General features: G+C 49.1%; 1 protein-coding gene across 1 annotated transcript in view; it reads right to left on the reverse strand.

Annotated features, from left to right (window-relative positions):
• Window positions 1–4,863: 4,863 nt before the first annotated feature.
• Window positions 4,864–16,512, reverse strand: part of STPG4 (sperm-tail PG-rich repeat containing 4) — a gene marked incomplete at its 5' end in the record, with an annotated part of 42,884 nt that continues 31,235 nt past the window's right edge. Inside the window, 3 exons of the mRNA XM_082852412.1 lie at window positions 4,864–5,009; window positions 8,429–8,583; window positions 11,208–11,312. Of these exons, the coding sequence (XP_082708538.1) occupies window positions 8,467–8,583; window positions 11,208–11,312 (222 nt within the window). The 3' untranslated portion in view covers window positions 4,864–5,009; window positions 8,429–8,466. The remainder of the gene's footprint in view (window positions 5,010–8,428; window positions 8,584–11,207; window positions 11,313–16,512) is intronic.

Consider the following 16,512-nt stretch of genomic DNA (forward strand, 5'->3'; position numbering starts at 1 on the left):
CCCGTCAAGGGTGCAGGGGCTTTGACGGCTTGGCCCAGTGCAGGCTGGTGTGAGCTCACAGAGGGCCCCGGCAGTTGCTAGCCTGGGGCCAGGCACTCTCCTCCAACCAGACAGTGTCTCCTCTGAGCTGGGAACACCCCGTCCTGGGCCCTCGCCCTACCTGTGAGGGTGTCTCCTGTGCCCTCAATGACCCACACTCTCCCACGTCCACGCCACTCCTACTGGGCCTCTCTTCCCAGAATTCACCTTGTGCCCCTTCTTCAAGACCCAGTTCCCACACCTCCCAGAAGTTTCTCTCCCTCCCTCCCTCCCCCCCTGCACCTCTCGCCACTCACCTCATAGGACCCTTATGCTTTGTCAGAACACCCGGGCTGGCACACAGGCCCTGGGGGTTCTGCTTCCCAGGTGTGGCCCCCACATCCCACACACCTGGGCTCAGCCACACCTACATGTGCCCTCATGAGCGGGACACCAGCTGGCCTTTAGGGAGGCTCTCCTGCCAGTGGGAGGCTTGGGGTACAAATGTGGAGTAAAGCCACCTTGGCCCCACCCACCAGCTGACCTTAGCCTTCCCTCTTGCCCAGCACACACACCATCCCAGTGCTTCACCCTGGGGGTGCCTGGGACAGGGCTCCAAAGAGAGACCTTAGCCCTCCTGAGTCTGTTATGGCTGTTCAAGGACCTACAGTTGGTCTCAATCCATTATATTTTCTTAATAGAGCTACATGTATGTTTCATCCCATTGTAGAAGTTATTTTAGAAATACTCATGCATCTTTGCCATTAGGATCTTCATCTGCACTACAGACATGTGGGTCATTAAACACAACTTTCCAGAAGCTTCATTTTCATTTCCATATAAGATAGGGCACGTTTAAATTTTTGGAATAACGTGGCTACTGGAGATTTTAACTGGAGCCATAAGTACCATATGTAAAACATTAGGATCGTTCTCCCCCCGCCCAACCCCATTCCCCAGAATGTGACATTTAATGTGACTGCTTTTTTACTTTTTTTATTTTTTACTTTTTTAACTTTTGGCTGCTCCTCACAGCTTGCGGGATCTTAGTTCCCCAACCAGGGATCAAACCTGGACCCACGGCAGTGAAAGTGCTAAGTCCTAACCACCAGACCACCAGGGAACTCCCAACGTGACTGCTTTTTAAGTGGTCTTAGAGAGCTTGTTTATAACATCTAACACCTACAATCCTAAGGTCAAACCTCCAGGAATGATTTCTAAAATCAGTACTAAGTTGCTTTACCTCCTCTTTTTAAAAACTTATTTCATCAGGTGACTTTTGTCAGCAAACACCAAAAATGGCTGATGATATTCAGGCTAACAGCCCTTCCCTAGACAATTCTTTGTGGTTCAAAATAATCAAAGGAACTTCCATAATATAAAAGATTTTATGAAACACAAAAGACCCCAAATAGCCAAAACAATCTTGAGAAAGAAGAACAAAACTGGAGGTATGACACTCCCTGACTTTCAGACTCTACTACAAAGCTACAGTAATCGAAACAGTATGGTACTGGCACAGAGACAGTCACATAAATCAATGGAACAAAACAGACAGCCCATAAATAAATCCACAAACTTATGGTCAATTAATCTATGACAAAGGAGCCAAGAATATACAATGGGGAAAAGACCATCTCTTCAGTAAGTGGTGTAGGGAAAACAAGACAGCTACATGTAAAAGAATGAAATTAGAACACTTTTCCCACATCATATACAAAAATGAACTCCAAATGGATTAAAGACCTAAAGGTAACACCAGAAACCATAAAACTCCCAGAAGAAAACATAAGCAGAACCCTCTTGGACATAAATCATACCAATATTTTTTTGGATCTGTCTCCTAAGCCAAAAGAAATAAAAGCAAAAATAAACAAATGGGACCTAATTAAACATAAAAGCTTTTGCACAGCAAAGGAAACCTATGACAAAACGAAAAGACAACCTACTGAATGGGAGAAAATATTTGCAAATGATATGACCAATAAGGGGTTAATACCCAAACTATATAAACAGCTCATACAACTCAACATCAAAAAAACAAACAACTTGATTAAGAAATGGGGGGAAAACCTTAATAGACATTTCTCCAAAGAAGACACACAAATGGCCAACAGGCACATGAAAAGATGCTCAACATCGTCAATCATCAGAGAAATGCAAATTAAAACCACAATGAGATATCACATCTGTCAGAATGGCTACCATCAAAAAGAACACAAATAACAAATGTTGGCAAGGATGTAGAGAAATGGGAACGCTCCTACACTGTTGGTGGGAATGTAAACTGGTGCAGCCACTGTGGAAAACAGTATGGAAGCTTCTCAAAAAGCTAAAACTAGAACTACCACATGACTCAGCAATTCTCCTTCTGCATATATATCCAAAAAGAAAAATAAAAAACAAAAACACTAATTCAAAAAGATAAATGCACTCCAATGTTCATAGCAGCATTATTTACAAGTGCCAAGATATGGAAGCAACCTAAGTGTCCATCAACAGATGAAAGGATAAAGAAGATGTGGCACATATATACACAACAGAATACTACTCGGCCATAAAAAAGTGAAATTTTGCCATTTGCAACAACATGGATGGACCTGGAGGGCATTACGCTCAGTGAACTATGTCAGACAGAGAAAGACAAATACTGTATGATATCACTTATATGTGGCATCCAAAAACTAATACAAACTAGTGCATATAACAAAAAAATAAACAGATTCGCAGATACAGAGAATGAACTAGTGGTTACCAGTGGGGAGAGGAAAGGGGCAAGATAGGCATAGAGGACTAAGAGGTACAAACTACCGTGTATAAAATAAATAAGCTACAAGCATATATAGTACAACACAGGGAATACAGCCAATATTTTATAATAGCTATAAATGGAGCATAACCTTTAAAATTGTAAATCATTATGTTTTACACCTGAAACTCACATAATGTTGTATCAACTATACCTCAGTAAAATATAGTATTCAGTGAGTATCTACTATATGCTAACACTGTACTAGGCACCGGCAAATTCACCAATGCCCCAGTAGATCCCAACTCTATGATCTCAGAGCCTACAATCCAACGCTGGCCTCAGGCAAGGATCTGGGGACTACTGGAGCCCTTAGGAGAAGCACCAACCAGCTTGGGGAAGACTGGGGAAGGCGAAGATAGCGCAAGAAGGGCCACGGGAGAGCAGCATTTCAGGCAAAAGGATGCCTCACATCCCCCAGCTACAAGTTAGACAGATGGTGTGGAACACTGAATAACGCCCTCCCGAAGGTGTCCCTGTCTAATCCCCAGAACCTTAGAATATGTTCTTTCACATGGTAAAGGGACTTTGCAAACGTGATTAAGTTAAGGGTCTTGAGTATCCAGGTGGGCCCAATATAATCGTAAGGATCCTTACAAGAGGAGAGGAAACCAGGTGGGTCGGAGTCAGGAGTGGATGTGATTGTGGGAGCAGGAGTTTGCAGTGATTTGAGGAAGCGGCCGTGAGCAACAGAATGCAGGTGGTCTCTAGAAGCTAAAGAAGAGAAGAAAATATTCTCCTCTCGGAGCTTCCAGAAAGAGACTCCTTCTGGAACCAGCCTGCCAGCACCTTGACTTTAGCCCAGTGAGACTGATTTGGGGACCCCTGACCTCCTGAACTGTAAGAGAATAAATTTGTGTTGTTTTAAGCACCAAAGTCTATGGAAATTTGTTACAGCGGCCATGGGAAACTAACAGATGGGCAGTTTCCACAGTGAGCTACCCCGGGCACACAGGTTCTCTGCAGTCCAGCTCCCATGCCCAGCCCAGGACGGGCTGGGGATTAGAAGCCTCAACAGCTGTGACCCTGCCTGGCGTGTTTCCAAGCGTCCCCTCTGGTCCTGATGAATAAGAGAAGCTCCAGCAACTTCCTTGCTCTGTGATGGCCCTCAGTTACCATGCAGGACCTCTGAGCTCTGGGACTTCAGAAAGGGGGTGAGGGGACAAAGGCCAGCCCTCATCAAGCCCAGAGCTCTGTTTGTGACCTGCACAGCTCCAGTGCACTGCTTTGCCATCCAACCCTGCCCCCTCCCAGGTCGCTCAGTTCCCTGGCTCCCCACCCCCATCCCCCGGAGCCCACTCTGCTGACCAGAGATGCAGTGTCACTGGGCCTGAGCTCCCTTCCTGCCTACACTTCTCAGGGACTAAGCCACACTCCGACCCAAAGCAGCCACATTGCCACCTCCCTCCCCTGATGGGCCTCTCTGAGCCCCTATCTCTCTTCAAAAGGGTGACACACTTTTCTGGGCTCTAATAGAGCTAAGGGTGTTGTCAACAAGGCAACGCGAAGCACCTGCTGGGAGACATCCTCCACGCGTCCACCCCCCGGGCCTCCCCTTCCTCTGGCTCCTCCTCCTTGTGTCCGCCCCCCTGCCCCCCCCACCCGCCTACTCGCCGCCCCCAACATCCAGGCCTCCGTCAGCCTTGGCTCTTCCTGCCATCCAGAGTCGCCCCTTCTCTGGGGAGACGGTTGGCAAGCCGGACCAGCGTCCGGGTCTCTGGCACTGGCGCCCACAAGCCCACCCGGTCCCTGCGGCCTTGAAACCGGAACCCAAACCCCTCCCTTTGGGCCTGGCAGGCTCTGTATGCCTGCAGCCCCGCCCTTGGCCAAAGCCAAAGATCTGTGAGAAACCCCGCCAAGAGTCAGGCTGGCGAGAGGTGCCTGAGTTCAAGGGCCCTGCTGACCTCTCCACGCAGAATGACCTCCACCGGCAACGTTCCAGGAACTTACTTCGCTCAGACCATCCGGCCCGGCGCCATCCTCTTTCCTTAGGACTCAGCCAGATGGTAACACGGACCAACCTCTTCTTAGCTGGAGCGTGACTTCCTAGGGCAACGGGAAGTCTTCTTAAACCTTCAGGGGTGGGGGGAACTACCTGTGGCCCCGCCCAGAGTTATTGGTGATTGGTGCCTTCACACCATCTCAGCAGCTGTTCTCAGCCTTCGCTGATCATTGCAATCACCTGGGGGCGGGGGGGGGGACGCGGAGGCACATTAGAAAAATCCTGGGCCTGAGTCCTACCCAAGAGAGTTTGATGTGATCTGTTTGGGCGCTGCCAGGCCCTGAGCTTTGTAAAGTCTCCCCCGGGGATTCTAAAATGCAGCTTAGAACAACTGATTCTGAACTTGTAGAAAGTGTTTTCAAGATAATAAGCCTTTCAAAGTAATCCTAGCCGCAGGGACCGGAGTCCAGGCAGCTGTGTGCTGCTTCGAGGCGGGTGGCACCGAGCAGGTGAGAGGTGATGCTGGAGGCCGGGCCGATCACCTGAGCAACCTCTGGCCCTAGGTCTCCAGGTCTGCAAGGTGTCCCCTGTGGGTCCAGAAAGCAACGGGGGGGGGGTGCCAGTGGGGGTGAGGAAGGAGGGAGAGAGATGCGGGGGGGAGGACAAGCTGTCCCCACGAGTGCTGCGACTTTTGACATGCTCTGACTTAACGCAGAGGGAATTTCACATGGCAACAGCAGAAGATATTTGCAGCCAGGAAAACCATTCGCTTTGGTTGAAGCCGAATTCAGAGGGCGGTTGGCGTGTGGGTGGGGGAGGGGAGAGGAACAGCAGAATGCTCAGGGAAGCCAGGGCCGGACCTCGAGAAGCCAGTGTCACAGCGGGCCATGGGGGATGGAGGAGGGACCCTGCAAGGAAGGCCCCTCGGGACGTAGGATGAACACCACATTCCCTTCCATCTGCCGGCTCTTGGCTTTTCTAAGTCAGTTTGGACCTGTCACTGGATGCATACAACAGCAGTAGCTGCTAGGTGTTTATATCCCAATCTCAAAGCTCAAGCTCAAAGTCAGCCCCAGTCTGTCCAGTCTGTCCATGTTGGAAAGGACAGAAGGAGGCCTTGCTCTTCCAACATTGTCCCAGTTTTTAGGCTTGTGGCAGGAAAAAGCCATCCAGAATCCCTCCGGTCTATTTGGAAAAGCCTCTCCCTACCTGTATGAGCTACTATAAAAAATGCTGGAATATGTCAAAGAAGAGAAGCAAAACACTGCTCTCCTCGCCGCCTGGTGCCTGCCAGCCCCTCTGCTAGCACCTAGGGAAAAGCCTCCGTCACATCACCACAGAGGAGACACAGAGGAGGGGGAGGCTGCATTATGGGCAGGTGGCAAGACTGGAAAGGAGGACAGGGCTGGGGTACCCCCAGCTGCAGAAAGAAGACAGGAGTCACAGGAGAAGGGCAAAGTTAGTGCATGGACTGGAGACTCAAGGGTGGCCCTGCAGAGTGTTCTCCAGCGGTTCCACCTCCAGGTGATGTCTCTGCAGGCCTCCCAAGCCCCCTTCTTGCAGGCCAGGCAGGAGACGCCCTCTCCTTATTCTGAAAGGGTCTTCATTCTCTTCTAGAACACAGTGGAGCTGCCCTCCATCCCGGCACAGCTGGCCCCTGCAGCTATGTCTGCACCAAGGGTCTAGGCCCTCCTGGCCACAGCTGCAGGGCCCAAGGGTGGACCCCTGACCCAAGCTGGCCAACTGGATTCTCTCTCCTGGGAACCTGATACTGGAACCAGGAGGGGCTGTTTACGTTCTTTAGGGCGTGGGCTCAGAAAATGATGGGAGGGGAAGGCTGCATTAGACCCTAAGCATGGGAAGAGGCTGGCCTGAGGGAGAAGCAGAGGGGAGACAGAGGGAGAGAGAGGCGGTTCCTGCCCGCCCCTGGTTCACACTGCTGTCGGGGAGATACCCCACATGCCTGCAACACAAGCTCCCTCCTGCCCTTGCCAGTGTGAGGGCTTCCCCTAACCTTCCACCCACGAGCCCCAAGACATGTGACCGCCTCTCACCTCCCTCTCTCTAGAACTGCTGCCCTGAGCGCCAGGCACAACCCGACACACTGCTTCCTAGAGAAACACGCTCTGTCAGAACTGCCAGCATTACCTTCTGATCCTGCAGGGGCCTTTGACCCAGCTATCTGCCCTGCAGCCATCTGCTGATCAGAGCGGGACAGGAGCTGCCACCCCTGAGGCATCTGCCTCATCTTCCAAGGGGCCGTTTTCTGCTCTGAAGGAACACAGTGCAGGGAGTTTCTTCCACAAATGTGAGACGTGGATAAACCCAGGGAGATGATGACCTCCCCTTCCTTGAGCCCAATGCCCGCTTTATAATGGTGTTTATATGACTAGAGAAGAGAGCTGGGTTTTTTTTTTAATATAATAAAATATAGGGATTTATATTAGGTTTTCTTCTTTTAGTTAAAAAGAAAAAGATTCCTTCCTATTATTGATTAATGACTCTAGTCTGCCCATCCTTCATGAGACCCTGGCTGTCCAGCGTAGGGTCTGTCTGGCTAGAGCTCCCAGAGCAGGACTGACTGCTTGGCCTGTGGTCTGGGTGTTGCCCAAGCCCCCTCCCGCCCCCATCTGCACCCTCCACTCTAGTTGGGCCAGGCTCCCTCTGTTCCCCTCCAGCAAATGCTTCTTCCTGCTTTTCACCCAAACGGGGTTCCTTGCCCTCCATCTTCCTCCCTCTCCTCTCTGCCTAGCTCAGCCTCCTGGTCCCTTGGGTACCAGCCAAGCTGCCTCCTGCACCCGGCCGTCCTTCCCCGCTCGGGCCGTGCTGCCCTGTCCCTGCTCTGAGCGCCTGTTGTGGCCTTTGTTGTCAGAATTTGCTCCTCCACGCGCCAGGCGTGGTGATCTCGCAGTTTCCCGACACTAGGGCCTGTCTTGCTGGTGGAGCTGCCATCCACATGACGGCCACCCCTGAGCTGCACACACAAGGTGACCGGAAGGAGGCTCTTGGCATGGGTTTCAAAGCCTTCCTCAAGCCGGGAACTATTCCAAACTACCTTTCTGGCCTTGCCTCCCCTCCAACCCTCCCTAAACTCGGTCACATGCCTTGTTCATCTTTGTTTCAACCTCCACTCCCTAACCCCAGCACAGCACCTGACACGGAGCAGATCCTCAAAATATTTCTGTTGACTTGAAACCACAAATGCTCGTCGGGTTGAATCGATATTGTTCTCTTCAAGGAGTTGAGAAAGAGAAAGAACTATCTGTTGGGATCCCGTCAAGCTCGGGTTGGCCTTGGCTGAATGCCGACCCCCCGAGAAAGTCTCCATGAGTCTGTGAGGCATGATAACCCCAGTGCAGTGGAGACCCAGCTAGAGAGCCCAAGGTCACACAGAGCCCACCTGACATACCAGGGCCCGTCCAGGTGCTGTGAGAGCAGCCCAGGGGCACAGCCTCTGGGGATGCACCCTCTGACAACACACGGAGGGAACATATAACTGATTGTTCAAACCAGGAAACTTCTGCACGTGAACTGGACATTTTGCTGGGACTATTCCAGATAAGCGGGCTGGGTGGTCCCCGCAGGCCACCGATTATGGTCTGTGGTCAAACCCTCCTAAAGAAGAGACAAAATAGAGTTTTCTAAACATAAGAACTTACTAAAACTCAAAGTCGCTTAGGGCCAAGATGGGTTTATTTTAAAAGCCAATTGTGTTGTTGAAGAAAAGGCTATGTCCTCGGCCCATTTTGGCTACGGTCCGGGGCTGCTTGGGGAATTGTGCTGAAGATGTGTATGCTCCTGGGCCTGGCGTTTTCTGAAAACACAACAGAAAACAGGGAGTGATGAGATAGTGACGCCAGAACCTGAAGCCTTCTGAGCCTGGCTGTGCGCTCAGACGTGGCTGGCAAGTCCCCACGGAGGGAGACGAGGGCCACAGTGGCCGGGGCTGGGGCCTGTGCACCCTGGAATTGGAGCCTGTCCTAGGGGCTGAGACCTGATCCTGTCCACGGCTCTCCCCAAGGCTGCAGAGGTGCTGAGAGAAGAGAGGACAAGCAAGTGACAGCCCAGGGGAAGCGGGCTCACATCCCACCCTCACCTCAAGGCACGCTTTCTCCAGGGCACCCCCTGTCCCTGGGGATGCCAGCGTCTCCCCCTGCCCTCCGCCCTCAATGACCTCAGTCTAGTGGTAATGGGTTGGAGAGGATGGATTCTGAACCTGGGTGGTTGACCTCAAAAGCCCAAACTCGTGTGTTTCCATCGTTTTCCCCAGTGTAATAGAGGAAGGTGCTTCACTACCAGGGGCTGTGGACCTCGGGCTCAGAGGGATGTATTCTCAAGGGACTGACGAGTTCTAATTTTGAAAAGCCATGTTTTCATTTTGATGAAATTCTTGAAAAATTATTTAGCCAATTATTTAAACAAAGCTGCTCTTCTGTAGTGATAAGATATAAATGAATGTCATTCTCATAGACGAAGACTTTGATTTCTGAAGTCAGTGTTGCCCATGCTGAGGTGCACCCACACATTCTTGAATGCCCCAATATTTTATCTTAGCGACACACTGGTGTCTCTGGGTACCGTTAAGGGAAGGGTTTTAATGTCAGACGGGGCTGGGTTTGAGTCCTAGTCCTACCACCAATGGCTCAATATGACCCTGGGCCACGTGCTTCCCACGCCTCACCCAGCAAATGAGGTTTTGAGGTTCACTGGGGGCCCCCAAAGACAGACAGCACCCCCAGGCTGGCAGCAGGTACTGCTCCACACGCTAGCCACCACCGCTATTATTATCCCCTATCATCACCTGCTTGTCATTGCCATCCTTCCTTGCAGTTTGTTATCTCTTCAGGAAACAGTGAGAGTGGAAACAGGATTACTAGAGCGTCAGCCCAGAGTGGATGAGATCAGCTGCCTGCAGACGCTGCTTTAGACAGGATGTTTTCCTTGCCAAAAGCAGGGGAGCAGCCTGGAAATCTAATCAACTCCTGGCCAGACGTCAAAGGAAGCTGAAGCCTTTATTAGTGCTCTTAATGAGGAAGCAGCATGCGTGTGGAGTCCTGGAAGGCCAGTCCCCAAACAGGAGGTTCGTGGGCCTGGGCCTCGCAAGGCCACCCCTCAGGAGGCTACTGGGTGTGGTTCTCAGACCTTGAGAACATCCGGCTCCGTCCCCCAGCCCTGATTCCACTGTCACCAAGCAAATTTCTGATTGTCGTTGGCTTCCTTCCGAGTTTCGTACAAGGGGAGACGCTCCACAGAGCAGCGGCCCCAGACACCAGCCCCCTTGCCGGACACTTGTAAATGAATACCACACCTTCCGGCTTCTCCATCAGTCTCCCTGGAGTTTGGTTAGCATGACTCCAACTTCCTGAGGAGCTGTGAGCTCTGACAAAAATCTGTGTTTGGGTCATGATAATGCCACTAGGGTGTGAGGACCCGCTGAAGGGATCCACTAGCCTCCTGCTGTTGGTGTGTTTTTAATATTATTGGTGGGGCCTCCCCAGTATTCCTCCAGAGAAAGACCACACTGCTGCCACACTGTAGCACCGCAGCTGGCAGCTCTGCAGCGAGATGGCCTGGGACAACCCAGGGGGTGCTGGGGGAGGTGACCTGCAGGCAGCGGCCTCCTGCCCACCGCCCCAACTCCTCCCACCCTCCTTGTTCGCCCCCCACCCCGGGGTGGTGCTGTTTTCTCATGAGCAGAATTCGTGTTTCTGTCTTCCTAACCATGTCCAATGAGGCTACAAACCACTGAGCTTGGGGGACTTTCAGACTGAGGTGCTGGCTAGGAACAACAAGGCCAGGGGAATTCAAACTTTTAGCATCAAACGAACAACAGCCCTAGCCACTTTCATAAGCTCCATGTTATGCTTTTGTCATCTTTCTTGGTCTTCTCTAGGCCTCAGAGGCTCTCGCACACTCCCAGAATCCACCTTCTTTGTGTATCTCCAGGAACTTGAGCCTCTTCCCTGTCTGTCCCGAGTCCTTGGGGGCAGGATGATGGCTCAGGCCTTAATGGTGCCCTTTGGTTCAATCATAATGTTTCTGCTGTGACTTTTTGTTCCCAGAAGACACACACACAAAGAATGGCAGTTCTGGATGGGCGGGGGCAGCCTGTGCCCACTGCTGGCTTCAATGCGTTAAAGGAGTTTCCCCCCAGAGCATCCAGGACATAACACCGATGGCTAATTACTGTGCTGGCTGTTCGCAACTGGACCCATAATTCAGCCACGGCCTTCAGGTCTGGAGTCACTCTGAGCCTGAAGCTGGCCAAGGGCTTGCCGAGGAAGCTCTATGCCCTTTGCTGCCCTGAGAAGCAATTTTAGTGTATATATACTAGAATTGTATATAACTCTGCTACCCCCATCCGACCCCCAATGCCCACTCCCCACCCACCCACCAGCCACAAAACCTACAACCACATCTGTCTTTTAGGATACTTACTGAACAGGCCGGCAAGAATCGAGGTACTCTGGATTGAAAACAGGAAGTAACAGAGCTTACTGAAGGTATTTTCAAGTCATAACGACCTGGTCCTGGGCCTTCACGCTGTAGAAAAAAAAATTTTTTTAAGTGTTTCATAAATAGTGATATCAGATATATTTTGATGCTATATTTGCCTTTTATGAATAAGCATATGAATCAGTGTGATAGGGTAGAAAAATCCCTGGATTGGGGCTCGGAAGATCTTATTAAGGTGTGCCCTGGCACAAGCCACTGTGAATGGGAATAATACCTGCTTTACCTGCCTCATGGATGACTGTGAAGACTGGAGTTAGGTGACCTGTGAAAGTCTCCCCTGTCCCTGCCTGGATGCCCTCTTCTCTCCCAGGCCCCCTGCCCCCCCCTGCAGGCCTCACGTCATTCTTGTCCCTCTGTTGACGGTGACTTGCTGCTCTGAGCTGTTAGCTTTATAAAACATGCTCATTCTTTCATATAAATGCAGTACATGTTCTCTTAGTCCAAAAAAAAAAAAAAAAAAGTATTCACAGCAATTCACTGACCTAAGTGTTGATACAATGCTATGAGGTTAACAGAAATGCATGAATACAATTTTAAAAAGACAAACACCTCTAAAGAAAAGTTAGCAAAAGGCAATTCACAAAGAGGAAATGCAGTGAGGAAACTGGGGGCTGGGGCGGGCTTTAAGGTCATTAATAACCAAATAAGGTGTCATTAAAACAAAGAGATACTTTTGTGGGGGCCAGGAAAGAAAGAGAGGGAGGGAGGGAGGAAGAAAGGGAGGGAGGGAGGAAGGAAGAGAGGGAAGGAGGAAGGGAGGGAGGGAGGGAGGAAAGGAGGACGTGGACACTCCTATATGACTCTGGTGGAAGTATTAATTTGATTAGCCTTTCTGAAGCACACAATTTGGCAAGCTATGAAACATCTTAAAAACAGATATACCTATCCAAAGGGAGAGAAAGAAGAAAGGAGTCTGGTTACAAGATTGCTGCGGGAACCCAGAAGACAGATAATGAGTCCTGAGCCCAGGTATGGCAGGAAAATGAACACAGCCCAAACAGCACTGTAGATAACATAGACAAAATGTTAACCTTTCTTTATTTTCTAGCAATTCACTTCTTTTCCTCTCCCATTTTCAAATACCTGTGCTATTTGACAGTAAAGAGTCTTTCTGGCATGATGTCTTGGATCTGTTTCTAAACAACACAGGAACTAGGGGAAGTGGGTGGGGTATGGACTGGCCAGGAGCTGGTCACTTTCGAATGGGTACATGGGGGTTCTGTCTATGTGGTATATATTTTTAAACTTTCTACAGTACAAAGTTAAAGACAATATATATTTATCATGTTGACCCATCAATTCCATTTTTAGGAATTCTTCCTAAGAAAACAATTGAGGATGTGTGCAAACATTTGGCCACAGAGACATTCACTATAACATTGTTTCTAAAAGACGTGTGCCTGGTTAAATAAATTGTGATTCTTCCATCCAGCCATCCAGGTTGATGACTTTTTAGGGACATAAACACTATTCCCAAATATCGTTAACAATGCAAGCTTTAAAAAGTGTGCATAAAAAAACTGGAAATGGAATGTTCACTGACAGTAGTTTTCTCCAGGTGGCGCCGTGTTGAGTAAAAAGAAACTTTTTTTTTTTTTTGCTTATTGGCAATTTCTAATTTTTTTATGATGGACTTAAGTACTCTTGAAATATGAAAAAAATTATACCTAATGTATAGATAAATGAATATGGAAATTGGGTAAGTGAAGAAGGGGGTAGGGAAAGAAATAAAATGAGCAGTAAGGTTAGAACAGAAATGTTCCTGTAAGATCCTGTAACATACGAGGCAGTAAGGTTAGAACAGAAATGTTCCTGTAAGATCCTGTAACATACGAGGCTGAGCCACAAGGTAGCTCAATGGCTTTGGCTGAACAAGCACCAGCTGCAGCCCCTTCTCAGGGTTTAAGGGCAAGGCTTTCAAAACCCTGTTCTCCTTTGGGTGGCACAGCAGCATAATTCGGGCTGCCAGTCTCAATTATCCACCACGAATGAAGTCTGTTATTATCAGCCAAGCACAAATCTGCTAATCAAGGGATGCGCCTCATCATTTTACAATGCGTGGCAGAGAGATGAAAACAGCCGTGCTTTCAACCTGACGCATCCATGGGACAAAGGTCGCTGTCAGGGCAAGGCTCTCCGTACGACGTGACCAACCTCTGCACTCCCACTGGAGAAGTCCACGCCACGATAAGAACACAGGCATAGAAAGGCGGGGAAATCTGGACAGGAACGGTTTGCACAAAGTCCCTTTGGTTTGGCCGTAAGAAATGTAAGCTCTCAAGCCAAAGTGGTAGCTGGGGCAAAAGATGCTGCTGAGGGTGCTACCACTGACTCTACACCTACGACAGCCTAGCTGTCTGCAGGATGGCTAAGAAATGCTGTGACCTGCACCCTTTCCCCCAGGCCTCATGTGGTTTCACTTCTAAGCTTCCAAGTCATGAGCTGCTTAGGAAGCCAGGTGCCAGGCCTGGCGAAGCCCTGATGTGTGCCTATGCCATCCAGCAGCCTCCCTGCATGTGCCCGGTCATCTGAATCAAAGGGCCTGAGACTTAGGGCAGAAAGAAATTACTAAATGCTATTTGCCCCCCATGTGTTACATGGGATCTTTTAAGTGGGGAACATTAAGGAAGTGGATATGGGCCCAAGTTCATATTCCAGAAGCCACAGGAATCCTGCTCTAAATGAGAAGTAATGGTCAGGCCAGGGCCCTGCAATGGGCGGGAAGCAGCTCCAGCAGAGTCCCCGATTCTGCCCTAACGGAGGATGGCAAGTGGGCAGAGCTGAAAGGAGGGAAGGGGACTTGGTCCAGGATGCCTCTGAATGTGTGTTGAGAAATGGACCTGGTTCAATGAGAGGGGCATTTAAAACAAGGAGAACAGGGAGGGGTAATATAGGGATAGGAGATTAAGAGGTACAAACTATTATGTATGAAATAAGCTACAAGGATATATCGTACCACACAGGGAATATGACCAATATTTTATAATAACTACCATTTAAAAATTGTAAATCACTGTACATCTGTAACTTACATAATATTGTATATCAACTATATATCGATTTAAAAAAAAAAAAAAGAAGGACATTTACCTGTGTCCTTCTCCTCCCTGAAGTTGGGGATTCTGCTCTCTGGTTTGCTGGCGATCTCTGAGCATGATCCAGAACTGTGGACCACATTATGTACGATGTGTGGGTGAAGGGTGGCACCCAGGTTCATCAAGCAGTGCTAAGCACCTCTTGCACAAATTGGATGGACCATTTCTTAAACCTTCCTATCATCAGGGCCATGCTTTGGCAACTCTGGGTTTCCCAAACTAAACTTTTCAGAGACCGTTGACATCTGGTGCCAAGGGAGAACAGAACTATCACCTTCCTAGAATCCCAGAACCTGCTGTCAAAAGAAACGACAGGAACCTTTTATAGCTCCCCTTCCTCGATTCGGGGCGTGATTACATCTCAACCCTCCTGGTAAGATGATCGTATCTTCCTCTTGCCTTTGAAAAAGTCTTATCTAATTGAGTTTCTACTTGAGGACAATCTTAACCTTAAGGGATTACACGGTATTTTATGTATGATAGTATTTGATGATGAATAAAATACGATCATCGACCTAGAGGAGTTTATGGTCCAGTGAGGGACACAGGCAAACAAACACCAAAAAAGAAGAAACGGAGATGTGAGGAGCTAGCATGGTGCTGAGGGAGGGCAGAGCTAGCTGCATGGCTTCAAGATTCCAAACCAGGTCCTTGGTGTACCTGGCCTGTGCTACGTTGATCTCAGTGGGACGTTACAAAGAGCTGGAGTTTTCCACTTACTGCAAAGGACTCGGAATGCATGGGTCTCACTCATTTTTCTGGAGTGCTCCTGGGACCGTGTCGTACCATGAAGACATACCATAGCCTCCACCTTGGCCTTCTTGAGCAATTTGGTTCCAACCCCTAATGTGCAATAATGCTCAGTACCGTTGTAGGCCTTTGGTAAAAGCCTTGCCACCCCCTCACCTGCCACTGAACACACTCCTCCTCCAGGGCTGAGAGGATGGGACTGGCTTATCTACACAACACCGCTCAGGAATGAGAGGTACCAGGTGCCTCTGAAAGACTGTGTGAGAGTAGATGAAATTATCCCATGATTTTGTGTATTGAATTATGTCCTCCCAAATCCATAAATCCTATGAGTTTTTGGTGTGTTGAATTATGTTGAGTGTTGAATGATGTTCCCCCCAAATTCTTAAGACCTGTGGATTTGGAATTCCCAGTACCTCACAATGTGACCTTACTTGGAAATGAGGTCACTCCAGATGTAGTAAGTTAAGATGAGGTCATTAGGATAGGTCCTGATCCAATATGAATGGTATCCTTTAAAAGGGGGGAATTTTGGGCACAGAGACACACAGACAGGGAAAACATCATGTGAAAATGAAGGCAGAGATCTACAAACCAAGGAATGCCAAAGATGGCCAGGAGACCACAGGGAGCTATGAGAGCGGCATGAAACTGACTTTCCCTCACTCGAAAGGAACCAAAACTGCTGGCACCTTGATCTTGGACTTCTAGCCTCTAGAACAGAGACAATACATTTCTGTTGTTTAAGCCACCTCGGTCTATAGTCCTTTATTATGGCAGCCCTAGCAAATGAATACATAAGTGTTCGGTTCATTTCTTCATTCAAACAATATACAATGTTCCAGACACTGTGCCGGGAGTTGGGAATACAGTGGTATATGATTGTCCCCCAATCTCTGTTCTCCTAATTCCTTAGTATAAGGATAATTTTAAACTGGGCACATGTCCACCCAGAATAAAGACTGAATTTCCCAGCCTCTCTTGCAGCTAGGTGTGGCCACATAGCTAATTTCTGGCCAATAGGATGGAGGTAGAAGAGGTGTATGCAAATTCTAAGGAGCATCCTAAAGGAGGGGGCAGCTCATCCATCTTCCCTGGCCTCCTGCCTACTAGCTGGTCCCATGTTCTCAGCTCTCTGGGACCATGGGTGTGGAAGCAATGCTTAGCAGAGCAGCACACAGAAATCTGAGGCTGCAGAATTACCACACCAGCCCTAAACTGCCTACTGCAGGTACTTTATATAAGAGGGAAATAAGTTCCTATCTTGGTTCTAATAGTTACCCGTGGGCTCTGTTAGTGGCAGCAGAACTCAGTCTTAATTGACAAGGTAGGCATGTTTCCGACTCTCATGGGGTTTACATTCCAGTAGGGAATGTCTACCT

This window comes from Leucopleurus acutus (assembly GCF_964270905.1).
Source record: "Leucopleurus acutus genome assembly, chromosome: 12".
NCBI lineage: Eukaryota > Metazoa > Chordata > Mammalia > Artiodactyla > Delphinidae > Leucopleurus > Leucopleurus acutus.